The sequence below is a fragment of the Carcharhinus amblyrhynchos genome, chromosome 4 (genome assembly GCF_965287045.1).
Source record: "Carcharhinus amblyrhynchos chromosome 4, sCarAmb.v2.hapA, whole genome shotgun sequence".
Taxonomy (NCBI): domain Eukaryota; kingdom Metazoa; phylum Chordata; class Chondrichthyes; order Carcharhiniformes; family Carcharhinidae; genus Carcharhinus; species Carcharhinus amblyrhynchos.
The window spans coordinates 68,853,996-68,866,970 of NC_137327.1; the positions used below are offsets into that span (position 1 = coordinate 68,853,996).

At 42.7% G+C, this 12,975-nt stretch overlaps 1 protein-coding gene across 1 annotated transcript in view; it reads left to right on the plus strand.

Annotated features, from left to right (window-relative positions):
* The window catches only part of LOC145342614 (gamma-aminobutyric acid receptor subunit gamma-4-like), a 229,624-nt gene that overhangs the window by 108,382 nt on the left and 108,267 nt on the right, over window positions 1–12,975 (plus strand). Inside the window, exon 3 of the mRNA XM_080188158.1 lies at window positions 11,652–11,719. Within this exon, the coding sequence (XP_080044284.1) occupies window positions 11,652–11,719 (68 nt within the window). The remainder of the gene's footprint in view (window positions 1–11,651; window positions 11,720–12,975) is intronic.

The following is a 12,975-nucleotide window of genomic DNA, read 5'->3' on the forward strand; positions in this document are numbered from 1 at the left end:
CCTCCCTAATGACATTGTTGGTCAACCCACAGGACATGGACTGCAGCGATTCAAGAAGGCAGCTCACCACTACCTTCTCAAGGACAACTAGGGATGGGCAATAAATGCTGGCCAGCCAGCAATGCCAGTGTCCCACAGATGAATAAAAAAAGCTTACATTAACACTGCAGTGAACTTACTGTGAAAATCCCCTAGCCACCACACTCAGGCACATGTTTGGATATACAGAGGGAGAATTTAGCATGGTCAATGCACCTGACCAGCACATATTTTAGACTGTGGGAGGAAACCCACACAGACACAGGGAGAACGTACAGACTCCACACAGAGAAGGCCAGGAATCAAACACAGGTTCTTGGTACTGTGAGGCAGCAGTTCGAACCACTGTGCCAAAGTGCTGTCCTCTGCTACTTAGTAAAGATTAATACAATTAACTCATTAAGTATTCTAGCTTGTCCTGGTTACACATTCAGAGAAAAGGACTTGCATTTATATAGTGCCTTTAACAACTTCAGGACATTGCAAAATTTATTACAATCTATGAAGTGCTTCTGAAGTGTGGTCACTGTTGCAAAGTAGGAAATATGGCAGCTAATCTGCACACTAAAAGAACCCTGGTAACCTGCTTTTGTGATGTTGATTGTGGGATAAATATTGAAAAGAACACAAGGGAAAACTCCCTGTTTTTCTTAGAATAGTGTCATAGGATCTTTTACGTTTACCTGAGAGGGCAGACAATGTGGTGGATTTTACATGCCCCCAGGTGCCACCACCTTCCTATCCACCCCTGAGATCACCTCGATGAGACAGGGGGGTGGGCAAGTGCAAAAATCAGCATCCCACCCACCATATTGCAATGAACAATTAAGGGTCAATTGTGCTTGTTACCAAGCCTATTAAACCTGATAATATGCCGCCTGTACCATATTACATAAGGCATAACAGCAGGACAAGAGCAGAAAGCCGGTCTTTTTCAAGAAATGTTTAGAGGGCGGGAAGGAATTGGGGGAGGATCACTTTTCAGGTGTTGCCCTTTAGACTTGTTGGTCCCAGAGAATCCTGGATGTCAAACCATACACAGGATTGGATAAGAGAAAAAAGGGATGCTCATGGTAGATACAGGGGGCTGAAAATAGTGCATTCCCTAGAGAAGGACAGAATATGCTGGGGGTGGGGGGGGCGGGGAGTACTTAAAAGAGGAGAACGAAGAGGCAGCATGAAAAAACACTGCTGGGCAAAATAAAGGAAAATCCCAAGGTGTCTTATTAGGATAGTAAGAACAATAAGATAACCAGGGAAAGAGTAGGGCCCATTAGAGACCAAAATGGCAACCTTTGTGAGGAGCCAAAAGATGTAAGTTGAAGTATTAAATGAGTATGTTACATTTGTGCTTACTATGCAGAAGGATTATGTGGGTATAAAAAGCAGGGAGGGAGACTGTGATATAATTGAACAGAAGGAAGAGGTATTAATGGTTTTAATAGGCTTAAAAGTGGATCAATCCCGAGGCCCAGATGAGGTGTATCCTAGGCTGCTGTGTGAGGCAAGGGAGGAGATTGCAGGGGTTCTGATATTATTTTTAAATCCTCTCTGGCTACAAGAGAGATACCAGAAGATTGGAGGACAACTAATGTTGTCCCATTATTCAAGAAGTGAAGTAGGGAAAAAGCAAGTAATTACATGCTAGTGAGTCTAAGGTCAGTGCTAGGGCAATAATTGGAAAAAAATCTAAGGGATAGAATTAATCTCCACTTGGTGAGGCAAGGATTAATCAAGGATAATTAGCATGGCTTTGTCAAAGGGAGATCAAGTTTAAAACATTTGGATGAATTTTCCAATGAGGTGACTAGGTGTACAGTTGAGGGTAGTGCTGTTAATGTTGTCTACATGGACTTTAGTAAGGCTATTGACATGATCTCACATGGGATACAGATATACGAAGTAAGAACACATGGGATCTAAAATTAGCTTAGTGGTAGGAGACAGACAGTGATTATCAAAGCCTGCTTTTTATTTGATTTATTATTTTCACATGTATTGAGATACAATGAAAAGAATTGTTTCTTGCATGCTATAGAGACAAACATAGATAGGGTGCAGAATATAATGCTGCAGTTACAGATAGGGTGTAGAGAAAAATCAACTTAATATAGACCATTCAAAAGTCTAATGGCAGCAGGGAAGAAGCTGTTTTAGAGTCTGTTGGTACGTGCTTTCAGATCTTTGTACCTTTTTCCTGACGGAAGAAAGTGCATGAGAGTATGTCCAGGGTGTGTGGGGTCCTTGATTCTGCTAGCTGCTTTCCGGAGGCAGCGGGAAGTGTAGACAGAGTCAATGAATGGGAGGCTGGTTTGCATGACAGACTGAGCCACATTCACAACCCTTCGTAGTTTCTTGCAGTCTTGGTCAGAACAGGAGGTGTACCGAGCTATGATACATCCAGAAAAGATACTTTCTATGGTGCATCTGTAAAATGCGTGAGAGTTGTAGTGGACATGCCAAACTTCCTTAGTCTTCTGAGAAAGTAAAGGTGTTGGTGGGCTTTCTTAACTGTAGCATCGGCATGGAGGGATCAGTTCAGATTGTTGGTGATTTGAACACCTAGAAACTTGCTCTTGACCATCTCCAGTTTTCAACTGTAGAAGTAGACAAGGGCATGTCATCCACTGTATTTCCTGAAGTTGATGACTCTCCTTCGTTCTGCTGACATTGGGAGAAAGATTATGGTCATTGCATCATTTAAACAGATTCTCTACCTCTTTCCTAAACTCTGTCTCATCATTGTTTGAGATCTGACCCACAACAGTGATGCTATCAGCAAATTTTGAAATGGAGTTGGAATGCAATTTGGCCAGACAGTCATAGATGTATACAGAGTATACTATGACTGGAAGCCTATGTCCAGTGGCGCTTTGCTTGTGGTTTATATTGTACATTAATCATCTAGATGTGAATGTAGGAGGCAAGATGTAAGTTCACACATAACACGAATATTGATAGTGTTGTAAATAATGAGGAGGAAAGCCTTAGAACACTGGATGATATAGACAGGCTTGTTGGATGGACAGAACGGTGGCAAATGGAGTTTAATCCTGAAAAGTGTGAAATGATTTGTTTTGGCGGGAATTAACAAGGCAAGGGGATAGACAATGAACAGTAGGACACTAGGAAGTGCAGAGGATCCGAGGGATCTTAGTGTGCATGTCCATATATCCCTGAAGGCAGCAATACAGATAGCTATGATAGTTAAGAAGAAATATGGTATACTTGTCTTTATTAGCTGAAGCATAGAGTAAAAGAGCAAGGAGATTATGGTGGAGCTGAATAAAATGTGTGTTACGCCACAGCTAGAGTACTGTGTGCTCTATTTGTACTGTAAAACTTTGTAATTCCTACCTCTCCTTCTTTCCAACCCACACACTCACTTGCTCCCTCAAATCCAAACCCCACTACCCTCCCACCCCTACTCCCTATCTCTCTGACACACCCACACCATTCTGACCCAAGACCCTGAATGTCCAGGTCTGGGAATCCCAGGCATTGGGCTTCTCCCTTCGCACTCAGTTCCGGCAGCTGTCACTGATGCCTTCCTGGCACTGTTGCAACAATAAATGTTGGCCAATCGAATTCCAGAGGAGGGACTTTCACCCCAATGAGGGATGATATCCCACTCCAATTGCACTAGGGTAGTTAGCACGGATCACGCAAAGTCGCCACTGATATGCTTTCCAGCTCCTTCAGCCCCCATGCTCACTTTACATTATCCCATCCAAGGAAATAAATATTATTGTTGTAATCTCAAAGACTGCACCTGCACAGTTAGAACAGATAAGAGTTATACTGACTGTGCTGGAGTGTTTAGGATCTCTTAGTCTACATTGATTTAATTGTTCAGCTAGATATAAAGATAACATTCCCAACCAGCACATATTGATTTTCAGTAAGAGATGAGTATCATTTTCAGGAGCTGCAGCCGAGGCCAGTCTGATGGTTGGTTATTCAAGGTGTCTGGATTTCAAAACTGATGGGGCTTGACAGAAATCAATGTGACCAATCACAACCCAGTCACCCTGTGACCAAACAGGGTCCACTCACCCTGTCAGTGCATGGAGGCAGAACGGTCAGAGTGAAGGTGTGAAATGTCAGGGTGAGAAGGTTCAGAGAGAGGGTGAGGAGGGTGAGGCTGAGGAGGATTGGTCTGAAGGTTATGAGGATCAGATTGAAGGTGAGGAGGGTCAGAGTTAGACCGAGGTGTGTCAAATGAGGATGAGGTGGATGGGAATGAGGGTGAGAAGGGTGGGGGTCAGATGGATCAGATAAGAGTATGGAGTATCACGGTGAAGGTGAGAAGTGTCGGGGTGAGGAGGATGAGGCTGAAGAGGGTTGGGCTGAAGGTGATGAGGGTCGGAGAGAGGGAGAAGAGATCAGAGTTAGAGTGAAGTGTGTTGGATAAGGGTGAAGCCGATTGGAGTGAGGAGTCAGAACGGTTAGTTGAGAGTGCAGAGCACCAGAATGAGGAGTGTCGGAACCAGGGTATGAAAAGTTGGGGTGAGAAGGTTTGTAGTGAGTGTGAGGAGCCTTTGACTGAGGGGAATGAGGGTGAAGTGAGTTGGACTGAAGGTGACGAGGGTCCCGTGAGTCTGAGGAGGATTGGCCGAGAGTAAGGAAGGTTGGGGTCTAGAGGATCGGAGTAAGGGTGAGGAGGTCAAAGTGAAGGACATCAGGTTGGGGATGAGGAGGGTAGAGTGAGACTGACGAGACTGCATGTGAGTGTGGGGTGGGTCCTGATGAGGATCAGACTAAGTGTGAGGATGGTTTAAAGTGGGGAGGGTCAGATTGAGGATGGGGTGAGACAAGGAGAGTGAGAGTTGGGGTGAGGGTCAGAGTGAGGTTGAGGAGAGTTGGGATGAGGAGGATTGGGGTAAAGGTCAGAGTGAGGGGGAGGAGAGTTGGAGTGAGGAGGGTCAGAATGGAGTTTTGGAGTGTCGGTGTGGATGAGGAGGCTTGGGAGAATGTGAAGAGGGGCAGAGTGAGAGTGGAGAGGCTCAGGATGGGGAAGGTCAGACAGAGGGTGTAAAGGGTCAAGGTGTAGGTGTCATGGGTCGGAGCGAGGGTGATGCAGGTCAGAGTGAGGGGGATATGAATCACTTCAAGAACGCTGAGCTGTGAACACTGGTATTTCTGGTGAAAATCAAACTGAGCATCAATGAACAGATTAGTTAGTCAGTATCACTGAGTCCTTCCATCAATGATGATTGACAGAAGGGGAATTGCTGCTTTGCTGGGTTCATTTTTCACAATGTTTCAATCTTCTAGTTTGTTGAATGGCTGCCAGTGTAATAGTCCATTGCTGCTGAGAACAAGAACAAAGAACAAAAAAATTACAGCCCAGGAACAGGCCCTTTGGCCCTCCAAACCTGCGCCGACCATGCTACCCAACTTAACTAAAACACCCTAGTCTTCCAAGGATCATATCCCTCTATTTCCAATCTATTCATGTACTTGTCAAGATGCCCCTTAAAAGTCATTACCGTATCCACTTCTACTACCTCCCCCAGCAATGTGTTCCAGGCACCCACTACCCTCTGTGTAAAAAATCTGCCGCATACATCTCCTTTAAACCTTGCCCCTCGCACTTTATGCCTATGCCTCCTAGTAATTGACTCTTCCACCCTGACCACCCACTCTGTCCGTGACTCCCATAATCTTGGAGGCTTCTATCAGGTCTCCCCTCAACCTCCGTCACTCCAATGAGAACAAACCAAGTTTCTCCAATCTCTCTTCATAGCTAACGCTCTCCATACCGGGCAACATCCTGATAAATCTTTTCTGTACCCTCTCCAAAGCTTCCATATCCTTCTGGTAGTGTAGCGACCAGAATTGAACACTACCTTCCAAGTGCAGCCTAACTAAGGTTCTATAAAGCTGCAACATGACTTGCCAATTTTTAAATTCAATACCCTTTGCCTATCAATACTCTTAAGGGTTCTGCCATTGGGATGAGGAGGGTTGGGGGGTAAGGGTCAGAGTGAGGGGGAGGAGGGGGGAGTGAGGAGGGTCAGAATGGAGTTTTGGAGGGTTGGTGTGTGAGAAGGCCTGAAATAGCTCTGCCTGAGGTAGCTGGGTTAGCAGAACAATATGTTTTATATTAGAACCCATAAGATAAAAGATGTCTCCAGGCAATGCATAGTAAGTGAAACAGATGTTGAGCCAAAGAGCAGAGATTAGGAGAGGGGTCTGACTGAATAACTCACACAATCACAGAATTGTTACAGTGTCGAAGGAGGCATTTGGCTCATCATGTCTACACAACATGAGTTGGCATAAATGGGTCCTTATCTGATTGGCAGTCAGTGACTGGTAGGAGTCTGCAGGGATCTATGCTAGGACCCCAACTGTTCACATTATATATTAATGATTTGGAAGAGGGAATGGAATGTATTACCTCCAGATTTGCAGATGATACAAAGTTTGGTGGGAGGGTGAGCTGTGAGGAGAATGCAGAGATGCTTCAGTGTGATTTGGATAAGCTGAGTATGTGGGCATGTGCATGGCAGATGCAGTATAATGTAGATAAATGTGAGGTTATCCACTCGGTAGCAACAATAGGAAGACAGATTATTACTTGAATCAGTGTAAATTGAGAGAAGTGGATACTCAGCAAGACCTTGGAGTCCTCATGCATCAGTCACTGAAAGTAAGTGTGCAAGTACAGAAGGCAGTAAAGAAGGCAAATGGTATGTTGGTCTTCATAGCGAGAGGATTTGAGTAGAGGGTTAGGGATGTTTTATTGCAATTGTATAGAGTATTGGTGAGGCCACACATGAAGTATTGTGCCTCCTTATCTGAGGAAGATTGTCCTTGCTATAAAGTGAGTATAGTGAAGGTTTACCAGGCTAATTTCTGGGATGGCAGGTCTGTCATATAAGGAGAGACTTAAATTGTTAAGATTATATTCACTAGAGTTCAGAAGAGCGAGAGGAGCTGTCATAGAAACTTATAAAATTCTAACAGGGTTAGACAAGGTAAATTCAGAAATAAGGTTCCTAATGGTGGGGGAGCCAGAACTAGAGGTCATAGTTCGAGGATAGGGACAAACCTTCTAGATCTGAGGTGAGGAGAAATTTCTTCACCCAGAAAGTGGTGAATATGTGGAATTCACTACCACAGAAAGTAGTTGAGGCCAAAATGTTGTCTAATGTCAAGAAGAAATTAGATATTGCTCTTGGGGCTAATGGGGTCAAGGGATATGAAGCGAAGGGGAGGTTCAGGATATTGAATTCGATGATCAGCCTTGATCAAAACGGCAGGTGGAGCAGGTTGAAGGGCCAAGTGGCTTATCCCTGCTTCTAATTTCTATGTTTCTGTATTTACACCTGCTCTCTGAATGAGCAATTCCCTTAATACCATTCTCCTGCCTATGAATGTGCATATTCTCTCTTTTCAGGTAATAGTTTGATCACCTCGATTCAACCTGCCTCCAGCTCAATTAGTATGTTCCAGACCTTAACCACTCACTGCATGAAAATATTTTCTTTCGTATTGGTTTTGTTTCTTTTGCCAAGTACTTTAAATCTGTGTCCTCTCACTCTCGATCCTTCCATGAGTGGGAACAATTCCTCTCTATCTACTCTGACCAGTCCCCACATGATCTTGAACACTGCCAACAAATCTCTTTACAACCTTCTTTTCAAGGAAAACAGTCCCAATTTCTCCAGTCTATTTCCATAACTGAAGTTCCTCACTCCTGGAACCAGTCTTTGTCATACAAAAGGTGAATGTTAAATATTTAAACATCTAGTTTATATAATGATGATAACAGAGCATGGAGGGAGGAAGTTTTATGCAGAGCTTGTAATTCAGTAGAAGGTAGAATGTATCAGCAGCCTTGCCTCCAGCCATGGTGACTGTAAATTCAGACCGACGAAAACCTCATCTACCCCACTTGGTCACACGAGGTGACCACAACGAAACATAACAAAAGAAGCAACCAATGAAGAGCCCAGCGATGGCAACGGGCAATAAAAGAAACAAATGTGACACATGGATAGCACAGGAAAATCTTTAACTGAAGTTCAGAAAAGCTACGTACAAAACTCTGCTTTTGGAACATGTGGAAGGTCCAAGTCAAGCCAAGAATGGGCATTGCAGTTTCACTGATGAAGACGAGCATCTCTCCAAGGCCATCCTCACACCCCCACTTCTTGCCGTCAAACAACCGCACAGCCTCAAACAGACCATTGCCCGCAGCAAACCACCCAGCCTTCAGGAGAAAAGTGACCACGACAGCACACAACTCTGCCTCAGCAACCTCTGCAAGACATGCTGGATCATCGACATGGATGCCATCATTTCCCATGAGAACACCATCCACCAGATACACGGTACATACTTTTGCAATTCAGTCAATGTTGTCTACCTGATACGCTGCAGGAAAGGATGTCACAAGACATGGTACATTGGGGAGACCATGCAGACGCTACGACAATGAATGAATGAACACCGCTTGACAATCACCAGGCAAGAGTGTTCTCTTCCTGTTGGGGAATACTTCAGCGGTAATGGGCATTAGGCCTCTAATCTTTAGGTAAGCATTCTCCAAGGCGGCCTTCACGACACACAACAGCGCAGAGTCGTTGAGCAGAGACTGATAGCCAAGTTCCGCACACATGAGGATGGCCTCAACCGGGATCTTGTGTTCATGTCACACTACCTGTAACCCCCATGACTCGCCTAGGCTTGCAAAATCTCACTAACTGTCCTGTCTAGAGACAATACACATTTCTTTAGCCTGTGCTTAACGCTGTCTCCACTTACATTGTCTGTTCCTTTAAGACTTGATTACCTGTAAAGATTCGCATTTCAACCATTATTTTGTAAACTGAGTTTGTGTCTTTATATGCCCTGTTTGTGAACAGAACTCCCATTTACCTGACAAGGAAGCAGCTTTCCGAAAGCTGCTACCAAATAAACCTTTAACCTGGAGTTGTGAGACTTTTACATTGCAGTTTTACCAGGTACAAACAATATCACGATTAGCAGAGAGGAATAGCAAGTAACAGGTCAGTACATTACTCAATGTCATAAGTACAGACATCAAAATGGTCAAACAGGCATAAATGAAGACACACTGACTTATGAAGACACTATAAAAGTTTTTGATATTTATTTTAGTACATAAAGAAACACAATTATAGAGAGAGCAAAATTTAGTAGATGCACCCAAAGCTAAGAGACAGCACAGATTCCTTCATTAATAATTGCTATTGATTGGATGAGAATTGCAAATAAGAAGCCTTGAAAGATGAATTAAGTTGGGATTGCATTGTTGTAGGAGTCTTAGAGAGATTTTATCAGATATTCTGCAATTGCGGGATGATCACCAATCAAAGGCTGTTCAGAAAACCAGGCAATCAGAGGTAAGAAAACAAAATCAAATGTTTATTTGAGGTGAAAAAGAATTCATGGGGAGAAAAACAGTTGAAACAGTGCAGTGCGTAACACATTTACTTAGCAGCAAACGAAACAAGGAAAAGATGAAGCTGCCATTATTCAGTGTTCTCACTGTGACGGGAAAGGGCTGCAAGGGTGTGAAGAAAGTCCAGAGTGCCATTCCTGCAAGATGAGAGGCCATTTTACATTGGAACAGCAGTAGGCCATTCAGCCCCTCAAGCTTGCTCCACCATTCATTATGATCGTGGCTGATTGGATACTTCAATAATTTTTACATACACTACTCCCATTTTGACTAGGAATTTATTGATCCCTATGTTAAACATACTCAATGATTGAGCTTCCACGATCCTCTGGGTTGGAGAATTCCAAAGATTCACAACCCTCTGCAAAAAGAAATTTCTCCTCATCACTGTCCTAAGTCCCCCCTTATATTGAAATGTAGCCCTTATTCTAGACTCTCCAGAATATCAGTAAAAAATTCCTAACAAAATAATTAAGGGAGAAACAACAAAGATCATGTTCCATCCAAGAAGTTGATGAAGAGGAAGACAAAAACATGCCAGTCTTGGCATAAATTACAGGATTAAATGGGAATGAGTTTATTCATTAGTGTTATAAATAGGCTTATATTAAAGTGCAATGAGGTTACTGTGAAAATCCCAGATATTATGATCAATGAGCACAAAATAAACTTCAAATTAGACACCTGGGGTGGTATTTTACTGCTGCTTTATGCCCATTTTGCGGTGGAAAAATGCCATAAAATTGGGCATAAAGCAACTAGCGCGAATGGCGCAGGTTTTTGCAACCAACAGGATTTTCCGGCAGCCAGATTTCCGGTGCAATCAACCTCTTGCTGGAAATGGGTGAAAGGCTGGTTAATGTATGTCATGGTTAATGTGGTGTAATGTAAAAGGTTGTTTTTCAACTGGAGGCCTGTGACCGGCAGTGTGCCTCAGGGATCACTGCTGGGTCCACTGTTATTTGTCATTTATATTAATGGTTTGGATGAGAATTTAGTAGACGTAGTTAGTAAATTTGCAGATGACACCAAAATTTGTGGCATACTAGACATTGGAGAAGGTTATCTAGGATTGCAATGGGATCTTGAACAATGGGCCAGTGAGCTGACGGATGGCAGATGGAGTTTAATTTAGATAAATGCGAGGTGATGCACTTTGATTGATTGAACCAGGGCAGAACTTACTCAATTAATGGTAGGGTGTTGGGGAGAGTTATAGAACAAAGAGATCTAGGGGTACCTGTTCATAGCTCTTGAAAGTGGAGCCACTTGAGGACAGGGTGGTGAAGAAGGCATTCGGCATGCTTAGTTTCATTGGTCAGGAACATTGAATACAGGAGTTGGGATGTCTTGTTGAAGTTGTTCATTTGTAATGCCACACTTGCATGTAGTTCTGGTTACCCTATTATAGAAAGGATATTATTCAACTAGAAAGAGTGCAGAAGAGATTTACTAGGATGACTTGATGGTTTGAGTTATAAGGAGAGGCTGGATAGACTGGGACTTTTTTCTCTGGAGTGTAGGAGGCACTCCAGAGAGCTGAGATTTTCCAACGTTTTATGCTTTTGCTTTAGATTCCAGCTACTGCAGTAATTTGTTTTTATTATAGAAATAACTTGTATTTTAATAGAACCTATCACATCTTCAGTGTGGCCAAAGTCTTCTATAGCCAATCAGTTGTTCCTGAAGTATGGACTTTGCAAGCAAATTCAACAGCCTCTTGTGCACAGCACATTCTTACAAAATAGTAAATGTGGGGATCACCAATTAATTTATTTTGGTCAGGTTTGTTGAAGGATACATTTTGACAAGGGCAGCAGACAGACCTCCTCCATTCTTTCTCTCATGCTGCCATGGGATCATTCACATCCATCCCTGGGAGGCAAATGTTTAAAGATTTGTTTAAAGATCTGTTTAAAGATTTCATCTTGAAGGTTGGTACCTCGGGCAGTGTGGCACTCTCTCAGTACTGCAGTGTCTGGGTTGTATGCTCAATTCTTCGAGCAGTAAATTAATCCGTGACCTTCAAATTCAAAATGAATTGTGAATATGTCACTAATTCAAATTTAAAAAAGAATTTGTATACTTTTCTGTAGTATGTATATTGAAGGCATGTTAACATATAACTGTTACATTTGCTAATTGTGGTACTCAATGTATTTTTATTTTTCAGTCAAACCAATTGTTATTGATGTGGACATTTATGTGAACAGCATTGGCCCAGTATCTGTTATTCAAATGGTAAGTGAAACATGCAAAAATGCGTGGAAGTTATTTACTAAGCAATGTTCTTGTCGTCAACCTGGATTCAGACAGTGTCCAGCACCTGCTCTGTACTCAGTGTGGATCAGACAGTGTCCAGGTACAGTATTTGCCCTGACTTCAATAGTCACGGAGCAAATTTATAATGTAACATCTTGCTGATATCAGGTATTTTCTTATGTGCAATTTTTGACTTGTATCTGTGTTTACCAATTTGAAAATGTTTCTCTTGCATGATACCTGGAAGTGTGAGTCTGATGAATAATGGGACCAACCGATTAACACCTTCGTCAATGAGATTTAAGGATTAAGAAAGAAGCTTCAGAACAATAGAGACAAAGAGACAATTTGAGTCAGAGAAAAGTAGGAGGAAAAACAAGATTGGATTATCAAATAGAAAATAAGTGACAGAAAGGGGATGTATTTTTAAAATCATAAGATTGAATACACAATTAGGGAGGCAATGCTTCAGTTGTCCAGGGCTTTGTGAGACCACATATAAAGTTTTGTACACAGTGTTCATCTCTTTGTCTAAGGAAGAATGTAAATGTGTTGGTGGGTTGTCTTGGACAGGTGAGGCTTGTATCTGCTGGAATTTAGAAAAGGTGACTTGATTTAAAACATTTAAGAACCTGAAGGATCTTGATAGGGTGGGGAAAGGATGTTTCTCTTGTTGGGGAATCTAGAACAGGGGTCACTGTTTAAAATTAGGGGGTCGCCCATTTAAGACAGAAATAAGAATTCGTTTTTCTCTGAGGGTCATGAGTCTTTGGAACTCTCTTCCTCAAAAGGCAGTGGAAGCAGAGTCTTCGTTTTTAAGGCAGGGTTAGATAGATTGTTCATTAATAAGGAGATGAAGTGGCACAATGGTTAGTACTGGTACCTCACAGCTCCAGGGACCCGGGTTCAACTCTTGGCTTGGGTGACTGTCTATGTGGAGTCCAGACATTCTCCTCGTGTCTGTGTGGGTTTCCTTCGGGTGCTCTGGTTTCCTGCCATAATCCAAAAGACATGTGGGTTAGGTGCATTGGCCTTGCTAAATTCCAACTCCCCCCCCTGCTCCCCCCACAGTGTACATGAACAGGCACTGGAGTGTGGTGACTAGGGATACTTTCACAGTAATTTCATTGTACTGTTAATGTAAGCCTACACAAATAAATAAATTTTAAAGTTAAACTTTAAAGTTATTGGAGGTAACCAGAACTATGGAGTTGAGGTTACAATCAAATCAGCCA